Here is a 13,690-nt window from a genome sequence, read left to right as displayed (position 1 = left end):
GCAAAATGGCAATTCAATGTGCAATTTTGTCATGCAATTTGAAAATATTTGGCAATTTACAATTTAGCATTTGGCAATTGAAAATTCAATGTGCAATTGACAATTCAATGTGCACGTTGTATTTGTTAGATTAAAAAGTACTACAGCGCCCCCCCTTATCGCATTGCGTTTTGCCACACATATTTAAAATCCAACGGTCCTGCACCTGTTCCACTAGTTAGGTACTGTAGAGGGGAAGGCGTAGCTGCCTCTCAATGACCAATCACAACTAGAGGAATATTTTGAAGATAGTTTGTGGCCACTTTGAAAATATATGGACATTATTTACTCTGATAGCTCTGTTTTTGGTCTCCACCAACTACTATGGGAAACAAGTGTCTCTTCAGCCGCTAAATATTCCACAGTGTTCACCAACTGGCTGTTAAATGTGCCTCTCTGCTGGTCAGGTAGTGTATAGTCAGTTTTTAGAGCTGAACAAGGCTGATGAGAGAGAGAGAGAGAGAGAGAGAGAGATTTCCTATATAAAAAAAGAGTCTGTGAAGGTCTATTTCGAGCATCACCTGCAGAGAAATACTACAGTAAGAAATACTACAGTTTCTGCATTCAGTTGTTATTATGCCATATAACCTACCTCACTTTTGTTGTGTGCGTGTAGGGCTTACAGCGCCAATTAAAGGTTCTTATAATAGCTCTGAAGTGGGAGGTGACCATAACAACATAATAACTCAACATGAAGTTAAAAGTCATATGCAGATAAACATGCAGAGCAGATAGCAATGAGCGCTCATTAAAATCTTGGACAGGACTGCAACGAGGAAAAGATAAAAGTCTACTGGCTGTAATTAGCACACTGTCACTTGCTACAAAGCAGCCCACGCTCTTAGCATGTCAGATCACTTCTCGACAGCATCAACCGATTGTTTTGCTGCTATTCTGAAGAGCAGGAGGCAAACAATTCATATCCGTCAAGGCCGGGGGTCTCTAACCATCGGACATTTTCAGTGGAACTGTCACGGGACATTTGAGTGAAAGCGTGTAACAACTGTGCCGGATAATAAAGCAGAAAAGCCTCACATTTAATAGAGAAACATTGGGCTGTGTATTTATAAAGACAGGCGGCTTTGACACACACGCAACATTGACTCTGCATCTCTCACTGTGTTGTCGGATCACTGGAAATAAAGTGTTTCACACAACACAGAGGCTTCATGTGATGCTTTTCTGTGCAAACCCTGGTTTTTTAACATGGCTGATGAATCCGGTCTGATTTGCTGCACCAAGAAGCAGATGGTATCATGATGTTCTGTCATTTTTGTGCTCAAAAAGCCATGTACTTGCTTTTTTTCCCCCCTCGTTTCTCCACTTGGTGCTAAATAATAAAGCAGGGATTCCATAAAGTGTGATCATACAAAGAGCGCTGGTGTCATATAAAGTAAAAAGTAAAAGGGCTTTGTGGAATCCTTCAACCGTGAACTCCAGATGGCTCGGTGTGAGGGAGAGAAACACTGGAGACAGTGTCTGAATACAGCCATGTTTTTATTACAGTAGGTCCTAAAACACTCAGACACAGAGTTCTCAGTCAATTAATAGTGAAGTGAATGTACCTCTTTTTATTATTTCACTCAAGTCAGCTAATATACACTAACCAATGAAAATGTTAAGACTCAAGATTTGAGTTCAGATTCCTTCGAAGGACACAGTTTTTTCTTCAGAATACCTGTAGATCATATTCGGATCATTTTGGAAAACAGCTCTTGTGCTTGCCTCTTGCAGTACTCTGTTTTGGGGATATTGCAGCAGTCTGCTGTGCACAGCTTGACTACGTCCAGAGTTCAAATTTACTCCCAATAATTCACCCAGACCTTTAGAGTAATAGTGTTTTTGTATAGAACTGTAAAATAACAATGGTCATATTTACACTGATCTTAAAGTATCAGACAAATGGTCTGAATCTGTGTAGTGATCATAGTAGAACATTCATACTGTAACCCTAAGGACACCAAAAACATAATTGGATCTGGTTAAAGAACATTTTTTAGGAGATTGTAAAAGAAGTTAAACCCTTACATTATAGAAACTGATATTTACCCATAAGTCAGTTCCACTTGAGTCCTGTGCAGAGCAAAGCAGGATGTGTGTGTGGCCAATCTGCATGTTTCATTTGTCATTTTTATCCTGCACACGGCCCCCCCCCCCTTTTTTTTTTACTGAGGTAAATAATGATGATGATGATGATGATGATGCATGAGTGCACTGCTCAGCATGAAGAACAACTAGTTAACAATGCACTCTAATTTCCATCATGTTGACTCCCGGGGCCCTAGTTTGGTGGCGCAGCGCAGGTGGCGCAAGGTAGCGCAGCCGGTGTAATGCAAGTTTCGACCAGCGCAGCCTAGCGCAAAGTCAGATTGGCAGATTTGTAGATCGCGCTGCGCTGAGATAGGCGTGGCCGCGCAGCAGGGGGAGGCGTCACAGATTCAGCTTGGTGCAGTGGAAGTTTCGTGCGAAAATGTCCCGCCGAGGTTGCGCTGAAAGCTCACCACCTCAAACCAGGTCTACTCTCAGCGCAGGGCGAAGCGCAGCAGGTGCAGTGGAAGTTTGGCTGACTGACCTGCAGTGCACACACGTCACCAAGACCTCACAGGCAGGTTTCCACAGTTCCAGGCACATTTCAATGCAATAAATATCCACAATAACCACTATTTAATGCAACTAATGGAATCAACACGTGAATTTATATCTATAGGCTATAGATTGTCCCGTCACATCTGACGTCAGATCAAAGCAGAGATCAAAGGCTGTCGGCACGCGTAATGGAAACTCCACCTAAATTAACACAGCAGGGACGAACTGGCACTGAAAAGCAGCTGCGGATGTCCCAAGAGCAGATCAGCACAAATCATCTCTCTTAGCCCACCACAACAGCCTCGGTATCAGATAGTCAGTATATAGCCTATACTCAGCATCTCTATCACATAAAAAAAAGAGACGGACAGACAGAGAGAGAGAGAGAGAGAGAGTCCTTTACGCTGATTTCATCCGTTACGCATGGTGTTTGTTTATGTTGTGATTAGTGTACACCTCTCATCGTCTTACACAGGGTTTAAATACTAAATGTGAGTTTCTTTATTAGTTGTTGTTTTTTACACTGGGCAGCGGTTCTCAGTGTATCAGATCAAACCTGATTAAGGATATTAGTAACTCATTATTGGTCACTCTGAGCTCGGACCTCCGGACCAAAACAGCTGTTTCCTCCTGGGAGAGGTTCGGCCACTGGCGTCGCTGTCTCCTCCGTCCATGTCAAAGTATGAAAAATGACAAACTTGCAGCGCGCATCGCCCGCGGCGCAGTTAAAGGTGAGGAGAGGAGCTCATTTGATTGGTGAAGATCCGAATTGGCCTTTCTCTCCTCCTCCTGTCTCCCTCCCGCCCTCTCTCCTCCCTCTTTGCCGTTTGCGCCGGTAGGAGGGACAAGGGGAGGGCTTGCGCTGGCCTAAGTCGGACTGCGCTGCCCACCAAACTTGCGAAATGGACCTGGACACGCCTCGTTGGCGTGGCGAAGCTGCGCTGAGCTTATGGGTCGTTCACACTCTGATTGGTTGCCGCTGCTCCGCATCATCGCTCATTAGCATAAAGTTCAGGAGATTTCAACTTTCTCCTGACGCTCTCGCCGCCAAAACGCGACGCCAACGCCTTTGACGCTCTTCAACGCTCCTCGACGCTGGTTCTCATTGAAAATGAATGACTTCCGGCCACCGCGACGCTCTCGACGCTTTCGGTCTGAACGTACAGTTAGACTTCGCTCGGTCTAGGAAACTAGGGCCCCTGGTGATGAACCACATATCCAGAACAGACAATGACGTCTGTGGCTCGTTCCATTATTTTTAACCTGCGGTGTCTTTTCCACAGATCTAGATCATTGTGTTTGAACAGTGACTGATGGCCACCTGGCCATTTATTGAGCTTTTACGTTAATGAAAACCAGACTGGTCGTGATATTCAAAGCCTACATATAAGATATGATGTATCTGTGCCAGAGCTTCACTGTTGTCCAAAAACTATTAAAAAATGTTGCTTGATTACCGAGAGCGGTGCACCACAGCCCAAAATGTTTGTAAATTATCTGCTGAAAATAGTCCTCACTGATGATTTACTACTGTTTGAGAAAGTTCCCTAAAACTGGAGCTGTTTCAGAACATTACTGAGCAGTAAACTTTAGATTGGTGACGTGTTTTTCAGTAGGAACATTGAGAACAAATAGGCTGGTGGGTGAGTGCCACAGTCAGGGTTAGGGAGGAGTAATGAGAGACATTTATTTTCTTCATGGCATTTCTTTGCAGTAAGAGTAACGCAGAACGATGTCTGCCTTATTTTCTAGACAATTGACTGCTTTGTGAGAGTAGAGCACAGAGGCTGAAAAGGACACATGATTTTGATTTGGGCAAAAAAGAGGCTGCGTCTCCGAGCCAGCCTTTGGAACGGGACAGCCTGTCACCCCGTTATAACTCCACAGATCTTGAGACGCTCACTCTAAAGGTGTAATGGTGTGAAGCACGGCTATTCCGGTGCGCTGGCTGTTTTAAGATATTTTACTGGCATCATCAACCAGGACAGATGCCTGTCAACGGGCAGAGCTTCTTCAACCTAGAGAAAAAAAATGCAGTTTTATGAAGCTTTAATAATACTCACTTGTGTACTGTACCCATTGAATCCCCCAGAAAGACCAAATAAGTTAATGCAGTCACTCTCTGAACACAGGATAAAGAACAGGAACAGTTTGATATGAATATTTATTTAAAGACTTCAGTTCTTACAGAAATAGTCATTTGAAATCGAGCTTTTGTGACTTCCATGTTTCCAAATAGAACAGTAAAACCTGTGCTGTCTTGTAATATCACTAACCTCGAGATCTGATCTGAAGTAAATAGCATGTATCAATGGACAACTTTCATTTTGATTGGTCTTTTAGTGTAATTACAAGTATCATGCAAAAGCCATGAATTGCTCTTTTGAGATTCAAAATGAGGGCTGATGATAAAACAATTCATGAATATGGGGTTTTGATTAAAACAAACGAACAAAAAACAATCCAACATGATTGTAAACATGGCTGTAAGAGGAGGGATCATGTTATTTCCAGCTGAATGATTGTGTTTCTTTGCTGAGAGCAAGACAGCCCATCTTTTTTTTGTTTCTGTCTGGATCATCCTCCCTCTTATTCACATCACTTCAACGACTGGGTCTGAGAGAACAATGCTGAGATGACTCTGACAGTGGATGTACCAAAATAAATACATGAACCAAGAATCAGTCTTCAAAAGAAAAACATCTGAAGGCATTGCACAATTCCAAGATTGATCAGTGAGATTTTTAAGGCAAAAAAGTTCTCTAAAATACTCTGAAATAACTTGCAAAGATGTCATACTACAATTTTTTTTTTAAACCCACTGGTGCATCTCTGCTAGGAAAGACCTACACATGCACACTCAATGCATGCTATAAAAAAACAAAAACAAAAAAAAACATCAGGATAAAACAGGAGATTCATCACAAGCATTCAATTGAACCACTTTGCTAATATAAGGTACAGTAAACAACTTCCATGTTATATGTGTGAAGATTACATGGGCGTTCATATGGCCTGGCATGCTGACATAGTGCCGCCTTGGCAGAGTGACATGGATGCAACGATGAGCGGTGGGAGGCGGCGAGGTGTAAGCCTACCTCATTAAAGCCACCGTTTGCGCAGGATTTTTTTTTGTGTGTATGTGTTGTTTTTCTCTTCGCCTTGTACTCTCCTACACAATAAATGCTTATGATTGTTACTCCTTCACTGACTCAGCCTCAGAGGAACAGTGATTTCACACATTGCTGCCACATGTGACAAACCCAATGCTATACGTGAAGAGTTCCACCTCCACTGGGTTCCTATGCAACGGCTTCTTCTTCTTCCTGAGGGCATCACACCAAAGACAAGATGCCTTCAGACCCACACACAGTACGTCAGAGAGAGTAATGTGGTAGTCATTTTGTGGTAAGACTTAGCTTTGCAATCATCTGGAAAGAGTATCTCAAACCCTTAGGTAGGGTTGCAGACTGAAATATTTCTGTTGCCAAATGCCAAAAACTAGCAAGTGTCCTCGTATGAAGAAACTGTGTGCATGTGGCTGTTGTAACAGTGATACTTGGTATTCAAAGATTTTGGATGGTGGTGTTGTTTTTCTCACCCTTTCAAAAAACAAAAACAAGTGTAAGAAGGCTGTACATTGTGTTTATCAGGGCTGCAAACATTAGCCAGTCTGGCTAACTAAAATGCCTTTCAGTAATAATATTTCCTTGTGGCTATCAGTGGTTTCTTTTTGAGAGTGGTTGTTTTTGATTGGCGAGAGCTTCAGCCATTGTTGTGTTTGAAATACAAGACATTATAAAACATCCTCTGAGCAGCGCTATGTCCTCAAGGCAGATCAGAAGCTGCAGTGAGTCGCTGTCATAAAGTTGCAAGATTTCAGTAGAAGAAAAGATTTGAGCCAAGCGTTAGCGCTGGAGTTGCATTCCACCTCTAGAGACAGATGGTGAGTTAATGAATTCATTAGGTGCTGAACTCACAATGCTTGGACTTATAGGTAAATACCTTTTAATGCTAATGTTGGCTATACATAGCCAGCTCCTTCCCTACTTACAGTAAGTGGTGAATGAGTGCTTTATTATTTTAAAAAAAAGAAAGAAAAAAGGGATAATTGAATGATTGTTACTATTTACATTAAATAAACATCCATATCCAAATCAGATTTAAATTCAATGTGGTCAGATTTACAGATTTAGCAGATTTAAATTTTTATTTTTTTTGCTTGACTCTGTATAATTAAAATCCAGGGTCCAAGTGCCTCCACACAATTCAACATCTGGAACTTAAAATATAGTCTAAGGACAGAAAAGGTTGAGAAACCTAGATTTTTCCTGATGTGAATGTAGATACCAAGTCAATGTATGTCGGAAACCACTGTTTCTCTGAGGAAACAAGCAAGAAAACCCCTTATCTTCACTCAACCCTCGTCTTGTTATGTAAGTGTCATGCATGTTTCATACACAAATACATGCACTGGATGTACAGTATATACGAGAGTGTGGGTGTGAGATGAAGTTGACATCTTGTCGTGATAAATAAATGAAAGGCCCTGCCTTGTGTTTCAGGGGGAGAGTCACAGAGTCCTGGCAGTTGGCTGCAAGTCAACTCTCCAGAAAACATATTACATTTTATACACAATATATATTTACACAGACATATAAAAAGACTGTTCCTGCCTGATCTGCTCTGATTTGGTTCAGTCTGGTGTTGCTCCAGTCTGACACCAGACTTGAGACCAGTGCTACATTGTGCAATTCGACATCCCCGCTGCCGTACGGGGTCCCCGCCATGAAACGACAATACAGAAGAGTACAAATCTATCAGACCACCTCTGCCCACGCTGAGGGACCCTATTCAGTCAAATTGAATAACTAGCTTTTCTGAGATGAGTCTCAGCCAACAAAGACATGCTACACTTAACAATGATGTCGGATTTGGCAGACAAATGTTGCTACTGACTCTACTTGATCACCAGGTCTACTTTTAAACGTCTTGCACACATGAAACATACATTGTTATTTGACCACTCACTCATTAAAAAAATACAGGCCTGTCGTTCATGATTTAAATATGAATAACTTATATATAAATATGAATAAGGCCTGTTAGTCATGATTTAAATATGATTACAGGCCTCAGTATAAAATGTAATACTATCAGCAGTAAAGAAGCAGCATTACACAGACAGTATATTGACTGATACACAAAAAAGGCAAACATTTGTACAGCATAGAAATGTCTAAGAAAATGTTTCACAAGCAGTTTATAAGTAGACATTTGAGTTAAGCAAGTATACGATGAATCTGAGGCGTGAGTTTAGAAAAATGTTGTAAACTGTCTTTTACATTGATTCCTTGACTGAATAGGGCCCGAAAAAAGTACATATAAGAGCTACAGTTTGTTTTACACAGATACAGAGTAAAATGTACAAACACTGTTCTTCACACATTTACATGAGTTGAAATGGGGCCTCTGGATACGGTGGATGTAGCCTGTTAGGAGATTGTGCTTTGCTTGAAGTCACGCGAAAGTTCTCATGTACACATTGCTGAGCTAAACAGCAGGGTTGCGTTTGAGTTTCACCCTGAAACATGGCTAAAAGTGACAGTGCAATTACCTGTTTGGATTTGAGTGCTTCCCCCATTTCTAAAGGAAAACTCCACTGAAAACTGAGGCTTTAACCATCAAACACACTGAACAGAGATTCTGAAGACGGCACAGCTTACTCCACTGCAGAGGGCAGCAGCTGTGCTCAGCTCGGATTCACAGCAGTTGCAATTATAGCTCAGATGTAAAAGTTTTGCTTTTTGAAGATACAGAAGTGTGTTCACCCAGGACCTTATTGTAGTGAGAAGTTGTGTGAGAAAATAAGGTTCCTTCAGAGCCTCACAAGCCAAATTAACAACAACCTGTGCAGCTGTCGGATGACACCACGCATGTCACCCATCATATGATCATTTTTCTGTTGACATTTTGGGACGTCAACATTTTTTATCCCATTAAGGTACAAAGTTTCAATTATCACTTGTAAGCAATGTCTTTTGCCACTTGAATGATCTTTCTGCTGCCGTCACAGTAAAACTCAGCAGAAACAGCTGAGACACACACTCTCTACCTCTCCAAGCACTTGTTTTAATAAAGCTTGTGCATCAATGAACTTGTCCATTTTAATATTCCATGATTAATAACTGCTTCATTGCTCACTTACAGGACTGTCTGTCAATAAGACCCATTTGAATGGCTGCAAAGGGGACGGAGCCAGTGTAACTGTTGTGAACCAAGGTGAGGAACAGCTGTTCTCATACTTAAGTACTAAACCACACAGAGTTCAGAGCCTGAGGCGCTGTATGTTTGATGCTGACAGCACTGGTTCTCTGTGGAGTTTCCTTTAAGGAGATGATTAGCTACATGCTACGAAACTTCACTGATTTTCTTACTGGCCTCAACTTTTAGTTGTTTGACAGCATTGCACTGAAACTGTGCTCACAGTCATTAATTTGATCCATATGGGTGGCTGTTAGAAGAAAAACACCAGGCCATTTTGCTGTGTTGGTTGACTGATCTCTGTGCACGTATTAACAGTGTGTTGCCACCACAAAGATGCGAGTCCCCTGATCTGACAGCTGTAATTCTCAGCGTTCAGTTTGGCAAATATGTTGTGAAACTTGAGTGAGAAAGGTAAAACTGTGAACCCCAAGACTTATCAAAAATCACTGACAAACCAACACTTTGTTATTTTATCAACATTTTTTTTTTGGCAATACTGAACAAAGTGAGAGGTAGAGACGTAAAACAAAACAAAAACGCTTCTAAAGCACAATGTTATTCCATGAAAAGAGACTTTAAAATGTAACACACAGTCAGGTTCGGTAGTGAGATGTGTGTTTTTGACTTCTGGGCTTGGAGATCCACATTTCCAGAACCCACGGAGGACGCTGTACCTGTTAATGCTATCTGACAAAAGAGTAAGGCTGGTTCAAGTCCCTGCTGCATTTGATTCAACCAGACTCCGAGGAAGCACAGCTTCCTTTGGAGTCAAGGCAGGTGGACGGAGCAGAAGGTAGGAGCGTGGGAAGATTTCAGGCGGGTGATGGGTTTGTTCTTAATGGAACATGGCAGTGGTGGCGGCGTGAGGTGATGGTGGGGGGGGGGTTTGTGTGGGAGGGACAAAGCCCTGAGTGCAGGACAACAGTGCATGCTTCTTAAACTAGCACATGCTCCATTTATTTAAAAAAAACACACACTCTGTAATGAAGAATGTGGCACCAAGGCCTAAATGTTTTTGTACAAATCCACAACCTCCAGTTTCTGCAGCTGAAAAATAGGAATCTGAAAGGTTTTCACATTAATCAGTATAAATCCCCTCCTGAAAATATTTTTTTTCCACTCCAGTCCTCAATATTGTAAACATGTATATATCAGAGAAAGACATGATATTGTGAACAACAGAGGAAGTGGAAATAGAAATCGCAAACGGATGAACAGTGTTTTGAAAAAAGGGTCTCCACAGTTTGGACCCTTCAGTCCGACAGCTGCAGCTGAGTGGTCAGATTCTGTCCTGTTCACTCTTTCTGGTGCAGTTACTGTAGGTGATCTCAGACCCCCACCCCATCACAACCCCCACCTCTGTCCAGTAAGGGAAAGAAATCCCTTCTTCTGAAAAGCGGAGGTTCACCTCTCGGGGTTATCTGCATCACCGATCACGGCCAAATGTTCCCAAAAGTGCAACATGAGAGAGCGGGCGAGGTTCGCCGTGTGCTCAAAAAGCTTCCAGTGAAGAGCAGGAAGAAGAGGCAGAGAAGAAGAGAGTAGAGGCCCAGCAGAGTCGGCTGACCTGGCGTCAAGAGTGAGGCCTCTGCCTTTAAATTCGGCTTACCCGTCTGGTGAGGAGGGGGTGGATGGCCGGTGGTGGGCAGGGGGTGTAGGGAGGTGGCAAGGGTCCAGGTTTGATGCCTCTGGTCCTCATGTAGGACAGGAACTGATCGGGGATTTCGGCAAGCACTTCTTTTGCCAGACGGGCCATGCTGAGGATGTGGTTTCCTCGCCGGTCGATGTAGTCTCTGAAAGGAACGAACTGAGGAGAGGAAAGGAAACGAAGAGAGGAGAGGGCAGATGATGGAAGAAATCAAGATAGAAGAAGCAACAAGAAGAGGAAATAAGGAGACAAAAGGAGGGGTAGAGAAGAAGTCGTTGAATAAAAGATCAGGTTAAGAGAAAGTGAAAGAGAAGAACAGAATGAAAAGGACAGATAAGAAGGTGGGCATAGTTCAGAGCAGGAACGAGACAGAAGAATGGCAGAGTGAGAACAAGAGCACAGCAAAGGGTCAAACACTGTGACCTTTTCCCATTAATCCTAAACCCTACATTCCTCTGGAGACGTTCAGCCTCACAGCCACTCAGCCATGTCTGTACCTGAACAATGTCCCTCTCTGCGTATCGTCCTTGGGATGAGATCCTCTCCTCGTCCCCGTCCAGCTCGATCATCTCTGAGGAGAAGGAAGAACATCAGTCACACCACATCAGGAGCCCGTCGCACCGCCACGGCAAAGCTATCGCGAGCAGACACGAAACGCGGTTTTGCAAGCTTTAATCTGCCATGGCCATTAGCATGCCACTGGGTTACAGCGCCTCGACGATGCCAGGCGTGGCATGAGTACACAGAATTTGCGTCGCTGAATTGTGAAGCCATCGGGCTCTAAGTTGCACACGGGGGAAAACAGGGGGAACATGCTGGAATGTGTGAACGGAGCCAGTGATGTGCACCATAGGGACATCATGCAACCATGCACACTGACTTCACAGCCGTGATAATTGTTTAATCCTGTTGACTTTGCAGGCAAATGGCTCATCATGAGGGAGCTTGGTTTTTTCCTTTTTGTTTTTGTTTTCCACAGAGGTCAGTTCTGTGAACGGTAAACATGAAGGTCTTTTACCAACGCAGCAGAGAGGTGAGGATAGTGGTCGTCCATTTATAAAAAAATAAAAAAATAAATAAAATCCACTTAGCCTTAGATTGACGGGAGATGGGGAGGAGAAATTAAATGGAGGTTGAATGGAGGAGGGAAGAAAAAGAGATCTGCACAAGCAACGGATGAACCAGGTCTGAGAGGCGAGATAGCAAGTGAAATGAAGGCGAAGGATTACTGTATGCAAATAAACTTAACACAAACACGGACATGCACACATGCTTCACCCAGCTTACCATCAAATTCAGCTGGTCCAACCCCAACTATTATAATTGACATGGGCAGAGATGCAGCCTGTAAAGGGTGGAAAGAGACACAACAGGCGCATCAAAGGCGAGTAAGAAGCAGTGCTCGTTCTTTTCACCATTTGCTATCTTAAACGCTGCAGGCTGCGAGTGGAATACCCCCGCAAATTACTTACTGTAAGTTATCAGTCCATAGAGAGCAAGCTCAATAGAAAAATTCACTGCCATTGTTAAGACAGACGGGCTTGTCCACGTCCATCGGCCCTCATAAAGGCCTCGCCGTCCAGACGGTTCTGGAGGTTCTAATTTCATGCATCCGCAATCTTGTCTAAATCTCCGAAAGCTTGACAGTTTAAAAATGAGTCCCATTTACATCTCCCTCTGCCCTGAGCTGCAGCTGAACTGCGCCCTGCATTGCAATATTGTTTATTAAATCTTAGCCGAGTGGGACAGCAAAGTACAGTTCGAGTGGAATGATGAATGAAGGTTTTTCAGAGTTTCATAACTTCCTGTGGTTATTAGACGGACGACCAAATTGCCTAGAATATGAGGGGCACGGATCCTCTGCGGGCTAGTAAATAATTACTCTCAAATCTTATTTTACAATAATATTACATCACATGGGGGCGCAGGGAGGAAGAGGGAGGGTGGATGGATGGTGAGGCAAAGTGGAGCCCACCCCACAATCCTCACACACATGATCACTCTAATTACAAAGCAGAGTTATTACTGTAGAGCTGAACATAGCAGGATTTGGGGGATGCATGACGACCAGGCTGCACCCTCTCTTCCCTTCTTCTCCTCATTAGTGGAGATGAAAAGAAAGAGAATGACAGCAGATGGACTGCTTTTCATATCCCCCCTTTCATATTGTTTGTTTGTAAGTTATTAGGATCTCCATTAGAGGCTTAATCATTGCTGGGGCCCACAGGGGTCCTCACACGTTTTACAGTCAATTAACTGAATGAATACAAGCATATAATCCATGGACTGCTCCTAGGCATGATACTGTAAATTACACTGTATGTGTATTGGTTAAAGGGATAGGTCAGTTTTTTTAAGTGAGGTTGTATGAAGTACAAATGGCCGTTAAGTATAATATCTGCAGTAGAAAGGTCTCTCCTCCCCCCCACTGAGAAATACCGGCGCATCGTGTTGCACCGAGACACAGGCAGTAAACTGTTGTAAATGGGAGATGATTAATCAGCGTATTTACGCCGCCTACGAAAAGTCCCGTCTCAAAATAATACACCAGTTCAAGAGTACGATATAAAGTACGAATTTACAATACATCAGCTAGTCAGAAAAAAGTTAGTTTATCTGGAACTAACCAACTCACTCAGTATTCCTCCGCGTAGGTAGGTCGCAATGCACTGGATCAATTCGTCTATCAGCTGTTTGGTGTCATAACTGCGGTTGATATCCTGGAGTGTAGTTCAACTTTTCTAAATATTTAAAGGATGGTCGATGTGTGTTGTTTTCTAGGATGCACGTACAGAAATGTATAATAGTCCCCTTACAGCTTTCACCGTATTCCTCTTCATGATATTCCTCTTCGGCATCTACAGTATGGCTATTTGCATTGACATAAACACGATACCCCGTGTTGGCAGTTTTCATTTTTCGTAATCTTAATCACTCATTTAAAAAAAATCTCTTATACTCTCCTCACTGTTGAGACCCAAACAGCTGATAGGCGAATTGATCCAGCGCATTGCGAAGCATACCTGCGTGGAGGAATACTAAGTTGAGTTGGTTAGATTAAAAAACTGAACTATCCCTTTAAGATATTTTCCAAAAGGCCTCAACAATAAACTCAAACTGTAAAATGTCCACAGACAACAGTGAAAATGT

The 13,690-nt window shown here is 42.8% G+C and overlaps 1 protein-coding gene across 2 annotated transcripts in view; it reads right to left on the bottom strand.

The window, feature by feature from the left end:
* Window positions 1-4,788: 4,788 nt before the first annotated feature.
* Window positions 4,789-13,690, bottom strand: part of LOC146985564 (copine-8-like) — a 65,890-nt gene continuing 56,988 nt past the window's right edge. The window contains exons 18-21 of one of the 2 annotated variants that reach the window (XM_085778635.1): window positions 11,828-11,885; window positions 11,038-11,111; window positions 10,493-10,699; window positions 4,789-5,272 (exon numbers count right to left, since the gene is read on the bottom strand). In XM_085778635.1, coding sequence (XP_085634761.1) covers window positions 5,219-5,272; window positions 10,493-10,699; window positions 11,038-11,111; window positions 11,828-11,885 — 393 coding nt within the window. In that variant the 3' untranslated portion in view covers window positions 4,789-5,218. Of the gene's footprint in view, window positions 5,273-6,843; window positions 10,700-11,037; window positions 11,112-11,827; window positions 11,886-13,690 lie in introns of those variants that run through there. The other variant, XM_085778634.1, reaches the window with a different exon arrangement.

Source organism: Trachurus japonicus, chromosome 6, assembly GCF_045865225.1.
Source record: "Trachurus japonicus isolate A0001 chromosome 6, Traja_1.0".
NCBI classification, from domain to species: Eukaryota; Metazoa; Chordata; class Actinopteri; order Carangiformes; family Carangidae; genus Trachurus; species Trachurus japonicus.
Note: the sequence above shows the minus strand (reverse complement) of the source record. Positions and strands in the feature narration are given on the sequence as shown.